Raw genomic sequence first — 15,104 nt, forward strand, 5'->3', positions numbered from 1 at the left:
TGATAAATGGTCTGTCTCGAAAGCTACATAGGACATGTTTTGACGTAGCCTAGAGGTCATCATCAGCTAAAATAACACAAAGATGAAAGACATATACAAAAAGAGTGATACATAAAAACTGAAATAGTTACTTTAAATTTCATTACCAGGAAACGTGTAGAGGTACTTTTATTGAGGTGTGTAAAATAACACTCGGTTAAATAATACAACACTTTTTTAACTGGTTGTGGCTTGGGTATTCTAGATGGGACACCTCTCAAGTAGATTTTTGCATGTAAATGTGATTGGCGATCACATGTATACTCGGTAAATTAAACAAAGTGACTTTCCTAATGGAATAAATAACAAAACTCTACATTACTGATCAATTAACACAAAACTTATAAAAGGAAACCCTGTAATTTCCTGCACAAAACTCGAAAGAATTAGGTTAACTTGATAAAGCCAAAATAAATAAAAATATTTAAGAATTACAATTGCAAGGAAAAAGATATTTACCTAGAGAAGAAGGTATGGCTTCCAGTGGGAGCTCACACAAACTCCATCCGTCTCACCAGAGATCCATCTGAGTAATGATGCCACGAGACACTTCGCATCATGCACGAGCTTGCTAATTTTGAGCCAACCACAGCACTGCATTTGTCACATAATCACTACATTTTATTTGTCATCAGTTAATTTCAGTAGCTCATCAATACACTCGTGCAGTTCTTCAACCTCATCTTCATCGGTGTTCGATGTTGGAAAGTACACATATATAATGGTTATATCCCTAGATTTTGCATTGATCTTCACCATCAGTATTCTGTCATTAACATAATATGTGTTCTCAACCATCTTTGCGCAGTTTTTTCTTTGAATTAGTCTCGCACCGTATTGGGAAGGTATTGTTCCTCCACTGTAGATTATCCTAAATGTATCACTTATGAAATTGTCATTTCCATGCCTCTTGTTTCACAGAGTCCTAAAATATCAATATTCTTAACTTCCATCACTCTCTTTACCTTTTCTAACTTCCCGGGTCTCATTATTGTTCTGACATTCCAAGTTGCAATTCTCATCAGTTTTTCCTGTCCTTTGCAAAGATTTCATTGACTGACGACCTGGGAGGCCGTGCAAGTCTGTCTTCCCCTGTCAGATCTTGAGTTCCGATGATTGGTAATCATTTGTTCAAGTAGAGACGATTACATGATTGCATTAATGCAGTGATTTACCGTTGCCTTCTGCATCCCAATGCTGTTGGCCAAAACAAGTCAGTTCATCTGCCTTTAGGGGCAGTTTCTTACTCCAAGGACAATATAGTATCGTTTTCAAAAGCGATTTTATTTGACGAAAATAAATATCACACGAGAACACGTTCACTTCCTTATATAAATTACTTTATTGTCACTGTATGTCACAATATACAATTATACACACTGGCAAGTGACACTACAACACTTAATAACAAAGTACCCTGAAGTCAGTTCTGACAAGTACAGATATCAACAACACTGACTCGCACACTATAAATACGCTCTCTTGAACTCACCGCCTGCCGGGCTGAGTGGCTCAGACGGTTGAGGCGCTGGCCTTCTGACCCCAACTTGGCAGGTTCGATCCTGGCTCAGTCCAGTGGTATTTGAAGGTGCTCAAATACGTCAGCCTCGTGTTGGTAGATTTACTGGCACGTAAAAGAACTCCTGCGGGACAAAATTCCGGCACCTCCGAAAACCGTAAAAGAGTAGTTAGTGGGACGTAAAGCAAATAACATTATTATTATTATTATTATTATTATTATTATGAACTCACCGCCTCACTGACTGACAGCTTGATATATATACAGTTCGATCCACCGTCTAGAATTGTCGATTTCTGGAAGGGTTGTTACAACACTCTAATGGAACACACTCGAAACATCAATTGACCAGCTAGTCGAATGGAGTACATCAGTAATGGATCAGCTAGAACTTTCCTTACTCTTTACCAATACACATGGATATTTCTCCAACATTATTAATGTCTCTACATGTATCTGGATAATAAACCTTACAGTAAGTTACCAGAACCCTTCATATATACCAAATTATAGTAGATTAAATATAATATATGAACATTATAGAGTTTTCTACTGCTTTCGACTATATAAATTTTGAGGTTAAACCTATACACAATACGTATTTGAGGTTATACAAATTTATAATACATATTTACAGTGAAACCATGTACTAGTCATATTTAACATTTAATAAAAGATAATTTAGCATTTAATAAAATAGAATTAAAATATATTAAACATAATAATTGAAGGTTTTACATCAGTTACGATGTTGTACCTATGGCAATAGTGCCCTGAATCTCCACCCACTCATCCACCCTCTGAAGAGAGTGGGATCTCCTCACACCAGGAGACACTTGATCGCATCGTTCGTTATCCACCTGTATGTAATAACATTGTGATTATATATATTCATTGCTCACTCTCTGCCACAGGGAGGTGAATATCTGTATTTCCCCATCATTGAAACTGGGACCGTAAAGTAATTTCCAATTTCCTCAAGTTCTTAAGAGGATGGTTGCCCAGTTGTACTTCCTCCTAAAACCACCATGACCACCACCACTAGAAAAGTTTGGTAGTTGTGGAATGAATAATTTCTTCAGATATGAACCTACAGATTGGGCCTTAAATTATGTAGGTTTCATATCCAGGTGCCCATAAGTTCACATTAGATATAAGTTTAAATATTTTGCACTCTTGTATTTCAGCAATCCATATTTCTATGGGAGCCAGGAACCCCAGCTTTTAAGGAAGAAACAAGTGGAAGACAACCTTAGTACCACTCTAACCAGTGTTCTATGTTGTCGGTTGAAGGAGGGATACACAATTAAGGTGAGAGGTATACTATTACTCAGCAGTGGATTCAGTGGTTGAGCATAGTGGAAGTCTTATCAGTTTGTAAATCTTGATTTCAGAATGTAAATTTGAATGAAAACCACATAGAAGTGTGCCTAGTCTTACCTTGGAAGAACCATGTGTACATTGAATATCTAGTTGGATCACAGTGGCCTCCTACTGGCAGCAGTTCCAGTCCAGGCCCAGGAACTGGTATGGTTCACTACAGTATCTCCATTGAAGGTATGAGTCTCGTATTGTTAATGTGTTTCATAATTTGTACAATATTGCCACTGTGCCATACTTCATCATGTTGTTTAGGTCATCAGTCCATATATTGGTTTGATGCAGCTTTCCATACCTCTCTCTCTCCTGTGCTTACCTTTTCATTTCTGCATAACCACTACATCCTACATCTCATCTAATCTGTTTGTCGTATTCATGCCTTGGTCTACTACCCCTGCTCTTCTTTTAGTCTGTTTGGCGACTCACAGAATTTTCCCACCAGTTATTTGAACAGCAGACACGTGCTCTCCCTTTAGGGGAATCGACTTCCCAATCCTTCATAACAGACATGCCAAGTCTCCCGATTTGTGCGGGACACTCCCGATTTTTCATTGTTCCTCCCGATCGCCGGGTCCGATCTCCCGATTTTCAGAACAATATCCGTAATTTTCGTATTATTTTTAAACTCCCGCGGATTTCCGCGTTCTGTAGATATATGGCTGAGTATGGCTGGTCGATAGTAGCTCTAATAATGATACCAGATTGCAGTACGGGGCACGGTGGCCAGTCGTGCTGCTCTTTGGTCTATAATACAGTCATTCTCTTTGCAAGCGAGTCAAGCGAGTAACATTCTCTTTGGAGTAACCTAACCTCAGAAGTAGCACACCATAGTGAATCCAGAAAGGGACCAACGTTCACATTCTGTACTATATGTAGGTGTGATTTTTCAGTTGCACATGCCGGGAAATGCGATATACTCAAGCATATGCAAATGAAAAAACATAAGGAGAGTGTCCAATGTGTAGAAAGAAACCAGAAACTGAACTTTGTATGTAAAAACCAAGATGTAAATCCTGTGACGAATGCCAAGGCGTTATTTACGTCATTTATTGTAGAACATAACCTGCCTGTAAATTGTGCCGATCACGCGGGACCTTTGTTTCACAAAATGTTTCCTGACTCGGAAATCGCTAAACGATATGGGTGTGCTAGAACGAAAACAGCGGCTATCATTACAGAAATGTGCACGGAAGAAGGCAAAAATTGAATCACATTTGCAGGTGAATGCATTTTCTATTGTTACTGATGGTAGCAATAAAAGTGACTTGAAGATATATCCCATTGTTGTAACATTTTTTAGGCCTGAACTCAATGAAATTCAGAGTTGTCTACTCTCTGTGCCTAATTTAGAAGGGGATGCTACTGGAGTTAACATTGCCAATCTTTTGCTCTCAACTTTTCGGGAATTCAGCATTCCATTAAAAAAGTGCCTAGCTCTTGGTGCTGATAATACTCCAGTAATGGTAGGATTAAAGAATGGTGTGGCAGGATGTTTGAAGCAGGAAAATAGTAACATAATCATCGTAGGCTGCTCTTGTCACCTAATTAATCTTGCTGCCGAGAAGGGTGTGGCGTGTTTGCCCGTAAATGTAGATGAAAGTATAATTGATATATTTTATTATCTGGAAAGGAGTGCAAAGAGGAAAGAAAAGTTCAGAGAATTTCAGACTTTACACAACACAGAGATCAGGAAAATTCTGAAGCATGTGTCTACTCGATGGTTATCACTAAGAAGGTGTTTAGATAGGATTTTGCTTCAGTGAGACCCTTTGGTTACATTATTCAGGAGCGAAATTGTGAGTAAGGATTCTCAGATGGGAGTTCCTAAGCACAGTTGAAGTGCAGATGTGTCTTGTTTGTCTGAAAACGTTCAGGATTGTCAAAACATTTCACCTCATTCCTCAGTTAAAAGGAAAACCCAGTCATATGTTTCACTTAAAGAAATGAAACTACTTATGACACTAAGAGCCTTGCATTGTCACGTGAAGAACGACTTTTCATGTTCCTTTAATCAAATTTACATAAATCTTTTTGCCTTTTTCTCTCAAGTTTTATGGATATTTTTGAGAATCCAAACGTAGCTCTTCAGTCAAGTATGCCGCACATCCACTTATTGCGGTCAGTTTTGGAGGAACTGTTGAAGAATGTGATGGCAAGGTTTGTGAAACCAGACGTTATTAAAAGATCCTCCTGCCTCCTTGATGTAGATTATCATACTCCATCAAATCAAAAGGATGATTGTGATCTGATGATAGGGAACTCTGCGTTTGTTGTAGTGAACACCTTGAAGTCTGAGGAAAAGTGCATATTCTTTAAGTCTGTTAAAAAGTGTTTCTCTTCATCATGTGACTACATGGTACACAAATTTCCATTCAAAGATGAAATTTTAATTAATTCAGAAGTTGCAAATATTTCTGCTATAAGTAAGGCATATTTTCTAGCCTTAGATTTTTCATTAACAAGTGTCCGAACATTTTGACTAGTGAAACGGAACATTTGGATAAAGAAACTGATATTCTGGACTCCCAATTCTGTAACTTTCAGCTCGAAGAAACAGACCTGGCGAAAGGAAGAATTGATGTTCAATGGGCATTGGTAGGTCAGATGAAATCAGCTGATGGTGTACTTAAATATGACAGACTCTCTAAGGTGATGCTTGCTATTTTATCAATTCCACATAGCAATGCAGAATGTGAAAGGATTTTTAGCAGAGTCCCAAAGACAAAAACACAGTTCAGATCCTTGCTGTCTGAACAAATTTTGGAGAAACTTTTAACCATGAAATCGTTCAGCAAGGCAAGTGCTTTGAGCAAAAATTTAGTTCAGAGTTTCTGAAGAGGGCTAAGTCAGCTACTGGTGTGTTGAACAACAAGTAGTCTTAATGTGATCACCATGTTGAAGGATGAGAAGTCACATGTTCCTACAGTTCAGGTATGTCCGGTATTTAGTATTCACATGTAAATGATGAAAAATATATATATGGGCAAAAAGAATTGTTAATGTATTGAATTATAATGAATTTGTACATGTTCTGCCATCAGTGATGTGTCGTAATACGTCGCGATTCGCTGCAAAATTTCTCCTGATTTTTCACTTTTGAAAGTTGGCATGTCTGTTCATGATCTACACACCTTGCTTAACACAGGCAGTGTGTCGCCCATTAGGTAGCAACATACAGTCATCTTCAAACATAAGCTCTTTTTATTCTAAATTACTAATGTTTAGGTATGTGAATTATGAAAATGACTTTAAGCATTAAAACAAATCGTACAGTCACTCATATTGAACTTTGAAGAAGTGAAATGTTGGAGAAAATCATGCGTTCGTGTGTTCCACGGATACTTTATCAGCTTTGCAGTTCTATAGGCACCGTGCGTGTCGCTCTAGCGGCCGGGCGGAGAACAACAAGTGAGGCAGACTCCAGACTCGCAGTAGCTGTTCTGAGTGAGCGTGTAGTTACTCCGATGAAAATGGCAGAGAAAAGGAGATCAAGTAAACGCAATTGTTGTGTTGTCGGATGTTCCAATACTTACGCAAATACAGGAAGTGAAGTACAATTTTATTGTTTTCCAAAACGAGCGATAGAAGTGGACCGAAGGAGGCGATGGATACAAGCAGTTAACCGAACGAAGTAAGTAGGTTTACACATACGTACTGCACATGTTTGCAACAAGTTCAATTGATCCGATTTAATTTCATTTTGGTTTTAATTTTTAGCACTGATGGATCACTTTGGCAACCTACGACTTACTCAAGAATATATAGTGCACATTTCATCGGAAACAGAAGATCTGGACATCCACTAAGTCCAGCCTATGTTCCGACAATATTTCCGGATGAATACAAGAAGAGGAATGTGTCACCGGGGCCCAGCTTACAGCGCTTTCATAGACAACTTAAGCGATTGAAAAAGGAAGAATCAGACGGAAAACTTTCGAGTACAGTATGCCCAAGTAACATAACCAAGGATGCATCCGTAGGAACAGAGGCATCTGATTTTCATTGTTCAGACTTCATGTTTTCTTGTTCAATACATGAAAACGACGTAAATACACAAACATGTATTCGACTTAATTTCGGTCTGGGAGGGGACATAACGAAACATGATCAAATGTGTGGAACGGAAGACGATCATGCAGACATCAAGGGTTCAGGTTTCCAAGGCTACAATTCCATAAGGAACAATACACAAATGCGTGATTTATCAGGTGTGAACTTCAACGTCTTTTCTTTGCTGCTTGCGTTATTACCAAACTGTAACATTTCGAAATTATGTAAAGAAACCAGATTACTGATTTTCCTAGTGAAAATGAAAACCGGACTGTCCTATTCTGCTTTGAGAGTGCTGTTCGGTGTTCACAGGACAACAATTTCACGTATTTTTACGACCGTGCTTATGCAACTGACACTGCGTACGAAACATTTCATATTCTGGCCTAGTAAGGAAAGTGTTCAAAAAACAATGCCTTCAGCATTCAAGAGAAATTACGGTAATTGTCGATTCATTATTGACTGCACGGAATTTAAGGTTGAGCAGCCTCCCCAAGTAGATCAGAGAGTGTATTTCTATTCTCAATACAAGGGTTGCTACACTGCAAAAGTTTTAATTGCAATCACGCCTAATGGTATGATCGCCTTTAAATCTAAATGTTACGGTGGAAGAGCTAGCGATTCATTCATAACAACCGACAGTGGTTTATTAACTTTCCTTCAACCTGGCGATGAGGTCATGGCTGATAAAGGATTTCCTGGCATCAGAACTAACTTATCTGACCGCGGTGTCGTAATCGTGACACCACCGTTCTTACATGACGGGAGATTAACACTTGAGGAAGTTGAGAGTACTTACAATATTGCGAGTGTTAAAATTCACGTAGAAAGGTGTATTCAAAGAATTAAAATATACAATATATTACAGAAATTGCCAACAGAACTTTTTCCACACGTGGATGACATCGTGCATATGTGTTGCATGTTAACGAATTTGCAACCTCCAATAATTAAAGAATAGTTTAAGAATTGTTCTACCATCAGTTTGTTTTATAAATTCTCTGTTTACATTTTGATCTGTTCAACGTTCAAAAAACAAGAATTGGCAAATAAATACTTAATTATTTTTATCATTATTATTATTAGGAATACCGCTAATTTTTGGCAAGTAATTATTGAAATAGAACTTTGTCATTTTGGTGAGACATTCCTCGACATACTTATTGTCCTGGTAAATAGGTATTGTCAACTGTTGTTCTTTGCTATATACATATAGATCACATTTTTCCAAGCCAGTTATGTACATCAGTATGTGTATTTGTGTGTAATACATATGACTTGTCTTTAACTGTACGTTATTTTGCTCGTCAAAGTAAAGATAACGTACTCGCACATTTCCTGACTCATCTACTATTGGTTTATCTTTACACGAAGATGGACACTTAACTTCTAACACTCTGTCAGCTACATTTCCTCTGAGAACTATGCCATCTGGAGATCCACAAATCCAAGGTTGTTTCTTGTGGATTATTAACCCACATCGAATAACACGAACACCAAATGAACTTCCATAGCATTCTATTGCTTCACTTTCCATTTCACTTCCGTAAGAAAGATTGTTCAAAGCAGCTCCCCCAATTGGAGATTCAGTTACAAATGCAAGAGCTAAAGTATCAAAGTTATGTCGCCTAGTTTTGATCCGATGTGCTTTCGTGCTAGCAGATATTCTTATCTTTCTTTCTTGAAACCACCGAGGGCTTCCTGATTGAGATAGAGTATCCAGGGAGATTTTAATTATATGATCTGTATCAACCTGCACTTTGCTGGTAAAAAACATTTCGTCACTCACAGTGCGAAAGGTGTATTTGTCTGGCAAGCGCACGTCGTTAGAGACTTGTAAATGTAATAGCTGTGTCACAATTTCCTCACATTCTTCTCTCTCCACATCATTCACTACCCTGTCTATCAATGAGATGACTACGGCCCTGCACGATTGTTCAATTTCAGTACTTGCTTCTGCTCGAAGCATTGTACGAAGACTGCAAGGGATGTGTTTTAAAATATTCTCAGTTAATTCGAAGGGGGAAAGAGATGTCCTCAAAGTCTTTTTACCGAACAGTTCTTCTACGTGTTTGCCTTTTCTATATTTTTCTGTTGACATTGTTGTCGGGCTCGGTTTTCCCCATTGTTGCGGACGGTCTGTTTTGGAGACAACACTTTCATTATTTATATAATGCACTACCGCAGCCACGTGTTTGCAAGTTCCTCTGGCACCGGCAGGACAGGAACATTCGCTGGTAGAGACATTACGATTCTGGTCAACCTGAAAACAAAATAAAAATGTGTTCAACTTAGCAAACATGCATTAAGTAATCCTTACTAAATAAACTTTATAAATTGTTACCTAACTACACCTTGCCTACCTCAAGTTTCACGATATAAGGCGGCAAACTGACAGACGTTTGTCTGGTGACTTTTCCTGTGATGTATCCGAAACCATTCGAAATTAACTCTTCAACGCCGTTCATGTGGCCACTGACAGCGAGGTTTCTTCCTTTATTGCATGATGATTCACTTAGATCCCCGAATTGAATTGCTTTAAACCCGCAACTTGTTCGAATGTCACACATGTTGTACTGAGACTCTTGCACTACACCTCACCTCTTGTTTCAAAACAGGCCACTATGTAGCGCTAGTAGTAGCATTTCGATGTATCTGCACAGTGCCTGTAGTATGCCTATTACTTTGAACAAACTGAAATTAATGGTATGTAACGTGTTGGCTGGGTAAATAAATGAAGACAGAACCTGGTAGTGTTCTACTTCTAAAACTTATTGACTCATTACTAAGACTACACATTAACACACGGGGTTAATGAGCTCACAACTTACACAAGTACACAGGATCCACACGTACACAGTACATTCTCTCTCTTATTCTCACTGTTTATTTGTCTCATAGTCCTCTCGTTGCCACTGTCACAGCCCACCCACAACAGTCTCGCAGCTCAGGATGATGTTCACTGTCCGCACTCCGATAGAACTTGGTTCACAGCCCCCTGCCGACATTCCAGTGTTCTCTTCCACAGCTGCACCAGAACACTCGCAGTGCTCTCCTCCAGCAGCTGATCCCAAGGGACACAATCTCACGGTGACAGTGGTTGCAGTGGTATCTGACAAATGGGTGCTGGCTTCCCCCCCACAAGGCTCCGGACTGGTGAAGTCACACAGCTTGTGTACGCTGTCCCCACTCAACGTCGGAAATTGAGAATGGCGAACAGAGAGGCCTTGCCCGTAGCAGGTACAACACCACATGCCACTTCAAGTTCAGCCCTGTATGCACTTAATTTTAACAACAACAACAGGAAAGTAGACATTGAAAACATTGAGAAAAAGAAACGCAAAATCATAAGAAAAATTCTAGGCCCGAAACTCACCAAACCTCCTGTGGGTAGGGGACGCGGACGAAGAATACACCCACGGTATCCCCTGCCTGTTGTAAGAGGCGACTAATAGGGGCCACCAAGGGATGATCAAATTAGAACCATCAGACTACTTGTGCTTAGTACCACCATGCGAGGAACACCATGGGTCGCTTTTACTTGCGCATAGTACCACTATGTTAGGTACGCAATAGGTTTGTGATTAGTAGCGGCAGTGTGTGCATCAGGATGTGGGTCTTACAGTACCTATGATTCGTACCCCTGTATGAACGACACCATGGTTCTGCTTTGCCTATGCTTAGTTCCCACTGTGTGACGAATACCACAGGATAGTTGGTTTCCCTGTGGTTAGTCCATTTACATGAGGAGCGCCATAGGTTTGCGTTGCCTGTAAATAGCGCCCCCACTATCGGCAACCCTGAAGATGGTTTTCCGTGGTTTCCCCATTTTCACACCAGGCAAATGCTGAGATTGTACCTTAATTAAGACCACGGTCGCTTCCTTTCCACTCCTAGCCCTTTCCTGTCCCATCGTCGCCATAAGACCTATCTGTGTCGGTGCGACGTAAAGCTACTAGCAAAAAAATAAAAATAGCGCCGCAATGTGCTAAACACCGTAGGTCTGTGTTGCATGTGCGCATTACACTACCTGCGAATAGTACCATAATGTGTGGAATACCGCGAGTCTACGCTATTTTTTATTAGTACCGCCAAATGACAACTAGCATGGTTCTACTTTCCTAGCAATAAGTACCATTATGAGGGGCCGATGACCTGGATTTTGGACCTGTTTCGACTACAAGCATAATTGATTCGGCATCGTGCTATAGAAGCAGTCCCTTGGTCAGTAATACTATTGTTTTGTGCCAGCTTCTGTGCATGTGAGGCACTGTGCGTCGGTTCCACTGATCGTTTTAAATTCATATCCATCCATTCATTCTTCGTCCTCACGCTCTGAATTCTGGTCAGTAGAGGATTTTTAGACTTATAATTTGTCATCACATTTCGTCTCATTTCTTACCATTAGGGGCCGATGACCTCAATGTTAGGCCCCTTTAAACAACAAGCATCATCATCATCAGAAACTCACCAATGGACAATACCAACTTAGAGGCAGAGAGAAAATCGAACAATACACAAATATTCACAGTGACATTAGAAAACGCAGGCTAAGATTCTATGGTCATATTAAAAGTATGCATGCAGACAGACTTACCAAACAAATAGTTGAATTCTATGAAAATAGGAGTAAGGCTAAAACAGACACAATAAAATGGATTGACAAAATTAAAACTGATTTGAAACAGGCAGGAATTACACCAGCAGATGTCCAAAACGGGGTAATCTTCAGGTCCAGAATGCATAAATTGCAAGTTGACCAAGAGGAAAGACCAAAGAAGACGACTTGAACAACCTGGTCTGAAGCCAGAAAGGTAGCCCACAGTAAAAGAATGAAAGAAATATGTGCACAGAGGAAGGCAAATGCACTCCTCTAAATACTTTAGTCTCAGTGGGCTTATTCGCATAAATAATAATGTGAAAATGCCTGTTAGCTTTCTAATGACACTACTACTACTACTACTACTACTACTACTACTACTACTACTACTACTACTACTACTACTACTACTACTACTACTACTACTACTACTACTACTACTACTACTACTACTACTACTACTACTACTACTACTACTACTACTACTACTACTACTACTACTACTACTACTACTACTACTACTACTACTACTACTACTACTACTACTACTACTACTACTACTACTACTACTACTACTACTACTACTACTACTACTACTACTACTACTACTACTACTACTACTACTACTACTACTACAGTAACCACATTTTCTCACGAGTGAAGTTAATTTTCACCCAAGTTTCATCCACAAATACAATATGTTTTCCTGCCTTCCTTGCATCCCTTATTGCACGTACAAACACGCTCCTTCGATTTATAATGTCTGACCATTTCATAATAAATCTCCTGCTACAATCATTTCTCTTGTATGAAAGCCTATATGTTTTAGAATATTCTGTGGAGTCCACTGGCAAATATTGAGTTATAACTAGTAGTATAAGTCACAGGTTCTGCCGCCTCCACCTCCACAGGCCCTCCGCAGAGGCGTCCTCCTCCTCCCCCTCAGGCTCTCGGGAGAGGCATCCTCCTCCTCCTCAGGCCCTCCTCCTCCTCCTCCGGCTCACGGGAGAGGCCTCCACCTCCACCGCAGGCTCTCAGGAGAGGTCTCCTCCTCACGCTGGCTAAGAGCGCGAACCTAACCTCACATCCGCAATCTTGGAGGGGCTTAACCTAACTTTCTATGCATAAGAAACTAGCCTAACCTCATGGAAGGGCCTAACCTCAGTTTTACAGCCGGATGCCCTTCCTGACGCTTAAGAGAGTGACCCTAACCTCACATCCGCCATCTTAGTGGGGCTTAACCTAACTTGTGACACACAAGACAGCAAGCCTAACCTCAGTTTTACGACCGGATGCCCTTCCCAATGCCAATTACACAAGATGGCGGCTATACATGGCTCCTTATGAGACACCTTAAGGGTGCTTGCTCAAGATGGCAGCTGCTCTTATGCGACGGCGTAAGGGTGCTTGCACAAGATGGCTGCTGCTTTTATGAGACATCCTGAGGATGCTTGCGCAAGATGGCGGACACAAGATGGCGACTATACACGGCTCCTTATGAGACGCCTTAAGGGTGCTTGCGCAAGATGGCTGCTGCTCTTATCAAGAAAGCTAGCTTAGAGGCTAACGTGCCGTGCTGGTTCGATTCATTAAATTTGGGGCTTAAAGGCAAAATGTTAAATATCTCGAAAACAGTGCATCGTAGAGCAAAACGGACAACATTTTTTTCTGCCTAGTACGTTCGCAGTTTCAAGAACATGATAGCATAAGAAAAAAAATAGTCTAATGATGAGATCAATGGTTCGGTTCCTACTTAGGCCCTTCGGCATTTGGTCTGATTAGCTTGTCTTGAAGCAGGTCTTGGTATGGTAGAGAGTATAATGTACCGTGCTAGAAACAACGGTTCAATTTATTAAATTTGGGGCTTAAATGCAAAATGTTAAATATCTCGAAAATGGTACACCGTAGAGCAAAACGGACAAAAATTTTTCCACCTAATACCCAGGTTTGCAGTATCAGGAACATGATAGCATGAGAAAAAAGTGGTCTAATGATGAGATTAACGGTTCGGTTCCTACTTAGGCCCTTTGGCATTGACAGCTATCTAATTCTACAAGAGGGCGGCTATACATAGCTTCTTATGAGACGGCTTAACGGTGCTTGCACAAGATGGCGGTTATACACAGGCTCTTATGAAGAAAGCTAGCTTAGAGGCTACTGCGCAAGATGGCGGCTGCTGTTATGCATGCAGTGGAGGGCAATTTGAAATTCCACGTGCTCTTGTTTGTACACAAAGCTACGTTCTTTTTGACAGCAGCCATCATCAATCAACAGAGCATCATGCTGTCATCTTTAGCTACTACCTTTGAAATGTGGTGGCGGCAATGTCCACATGACAGCTGTCATCCGCCATCTTTAATTAACAGAGAATCGTGCTGCTGTCTTTAGCTACTACCTTTGAAATGTGGTGGCGGCAATTTGAAAAATCTATGTGGTTTTGATAGCTGTCATCCGCCATCTTCAATCAACAGAGTATTGTGCTGCTATCTTTACAGCACTAAACCTCATACCTTTGAAATGTGGTGGTGGGTAATTTAAAAAATTCCGTTAACTATTATCTTTAAACAGTAAAACTTTAGTGCATTCGCGAACCTAACCTCTCATCTACCATCTTGAAGGAGACTGTCCTCAGGTTAGGACAAGATGCCCTTCCCAATGCTAATTAGCACTTAGATGTTACTACACAAGATGGTGGCTGCTGTTATGACCTTCTCCTCTGATAACATGCATCGCGAAGTCTAGAGTGAGCACGTAGTGCAGTGATGACATCATTGTGCATGTTCAGACTTGATCGTTTTCTCAAGAGTAAGGAGGCAAAGGAATGCAATAAGTATGCATCATGAAAGCAAGAGTGTGCATGTGCTGCAGCGATGACGTCATCATAGTTGTGCATGTTTAGATTTTCAGATTACAAAAGAAGTGAATGAAACATAACAAGACTAGAATCAAACACTGTACTCGACACAACATGTGCTTAGTATATGTCAGGGATACATTTGTTCTAAGAAGATCAGATTACCGCACATTCCTTGTAGGGCTAAAGGGCTAATAGGCAAAAAGGGCTTATTGGGCTAAAGGGCTAATGGGCTGGGGTACCTCTCCTCTCTTTATCCGGGCTTGAGACTGGCTCTACATCTAGAGGCGGAGTTAACACCCTATGGAAGGGAGAATGTTGGAAAATAATCTATACGAATATAGCTACTCGATTGACTATATACTACAGAAGGATGACTGAGGTGAGGGTAAGCGCTGGGATTGTAGGAAGGTGTTTAAGCTGTTGTACTGCTGAGAGAGAGAGAGAGAGAGAGAGAGAGAGAGAGAGAGAGAGAGAGAGAGAGAGAGAGCTATTACTTAATAATACCTACACGACGTAATTCTTGCTCTATTTCAAAAATATCAGCTTTGTACTCTGTGTAATCAGCATCATGATAGGTTCTTAGCAGTTGCAAACATTTTACGAGTATGTTGGGGTCTTTACAGTATCTTATGTCTACATAGGGTAACAGAGGCTTGTTG

At 40.3% G+C, this 15,104-nt stretch overlaps 1 protein-coding gene across 1 annotated transcript in view; it reads left to right on the forward strand.

Moving 5' to 3' along the window:
- Positions 1-15,104, forward strand: part of LOC136863623 (KICSTOR complex protein SZT2) — an 874,751-nt gene that overhangs the window by 134,718 nt on the left and 724,929 nt on the right. The window contains 2 exon segments of the mRNA XM_068226020.1: positions 2,746-2,869; positions 2,953-3,115. Coding sequence (XP_068082121.1) covers positions 2,746-2,869; positions 2,953-3,115 — 287 coding nt within the window.

Source organism: Anabrus simplex, chromosome 2 (genome assembly GCF_040414725.1).
Source record: "Anabrus simplex isolate iqAnaSimp1 chromosome 2, ASM4041472v1, whole genome shotgun sequence".
Classification (NCBI taxonomy): Eukaryota; Metazoa; Arthropoda; class Insecta; order Orthoptera; family Tettigoniidae; genus Anabrus; species Anabrus simplex.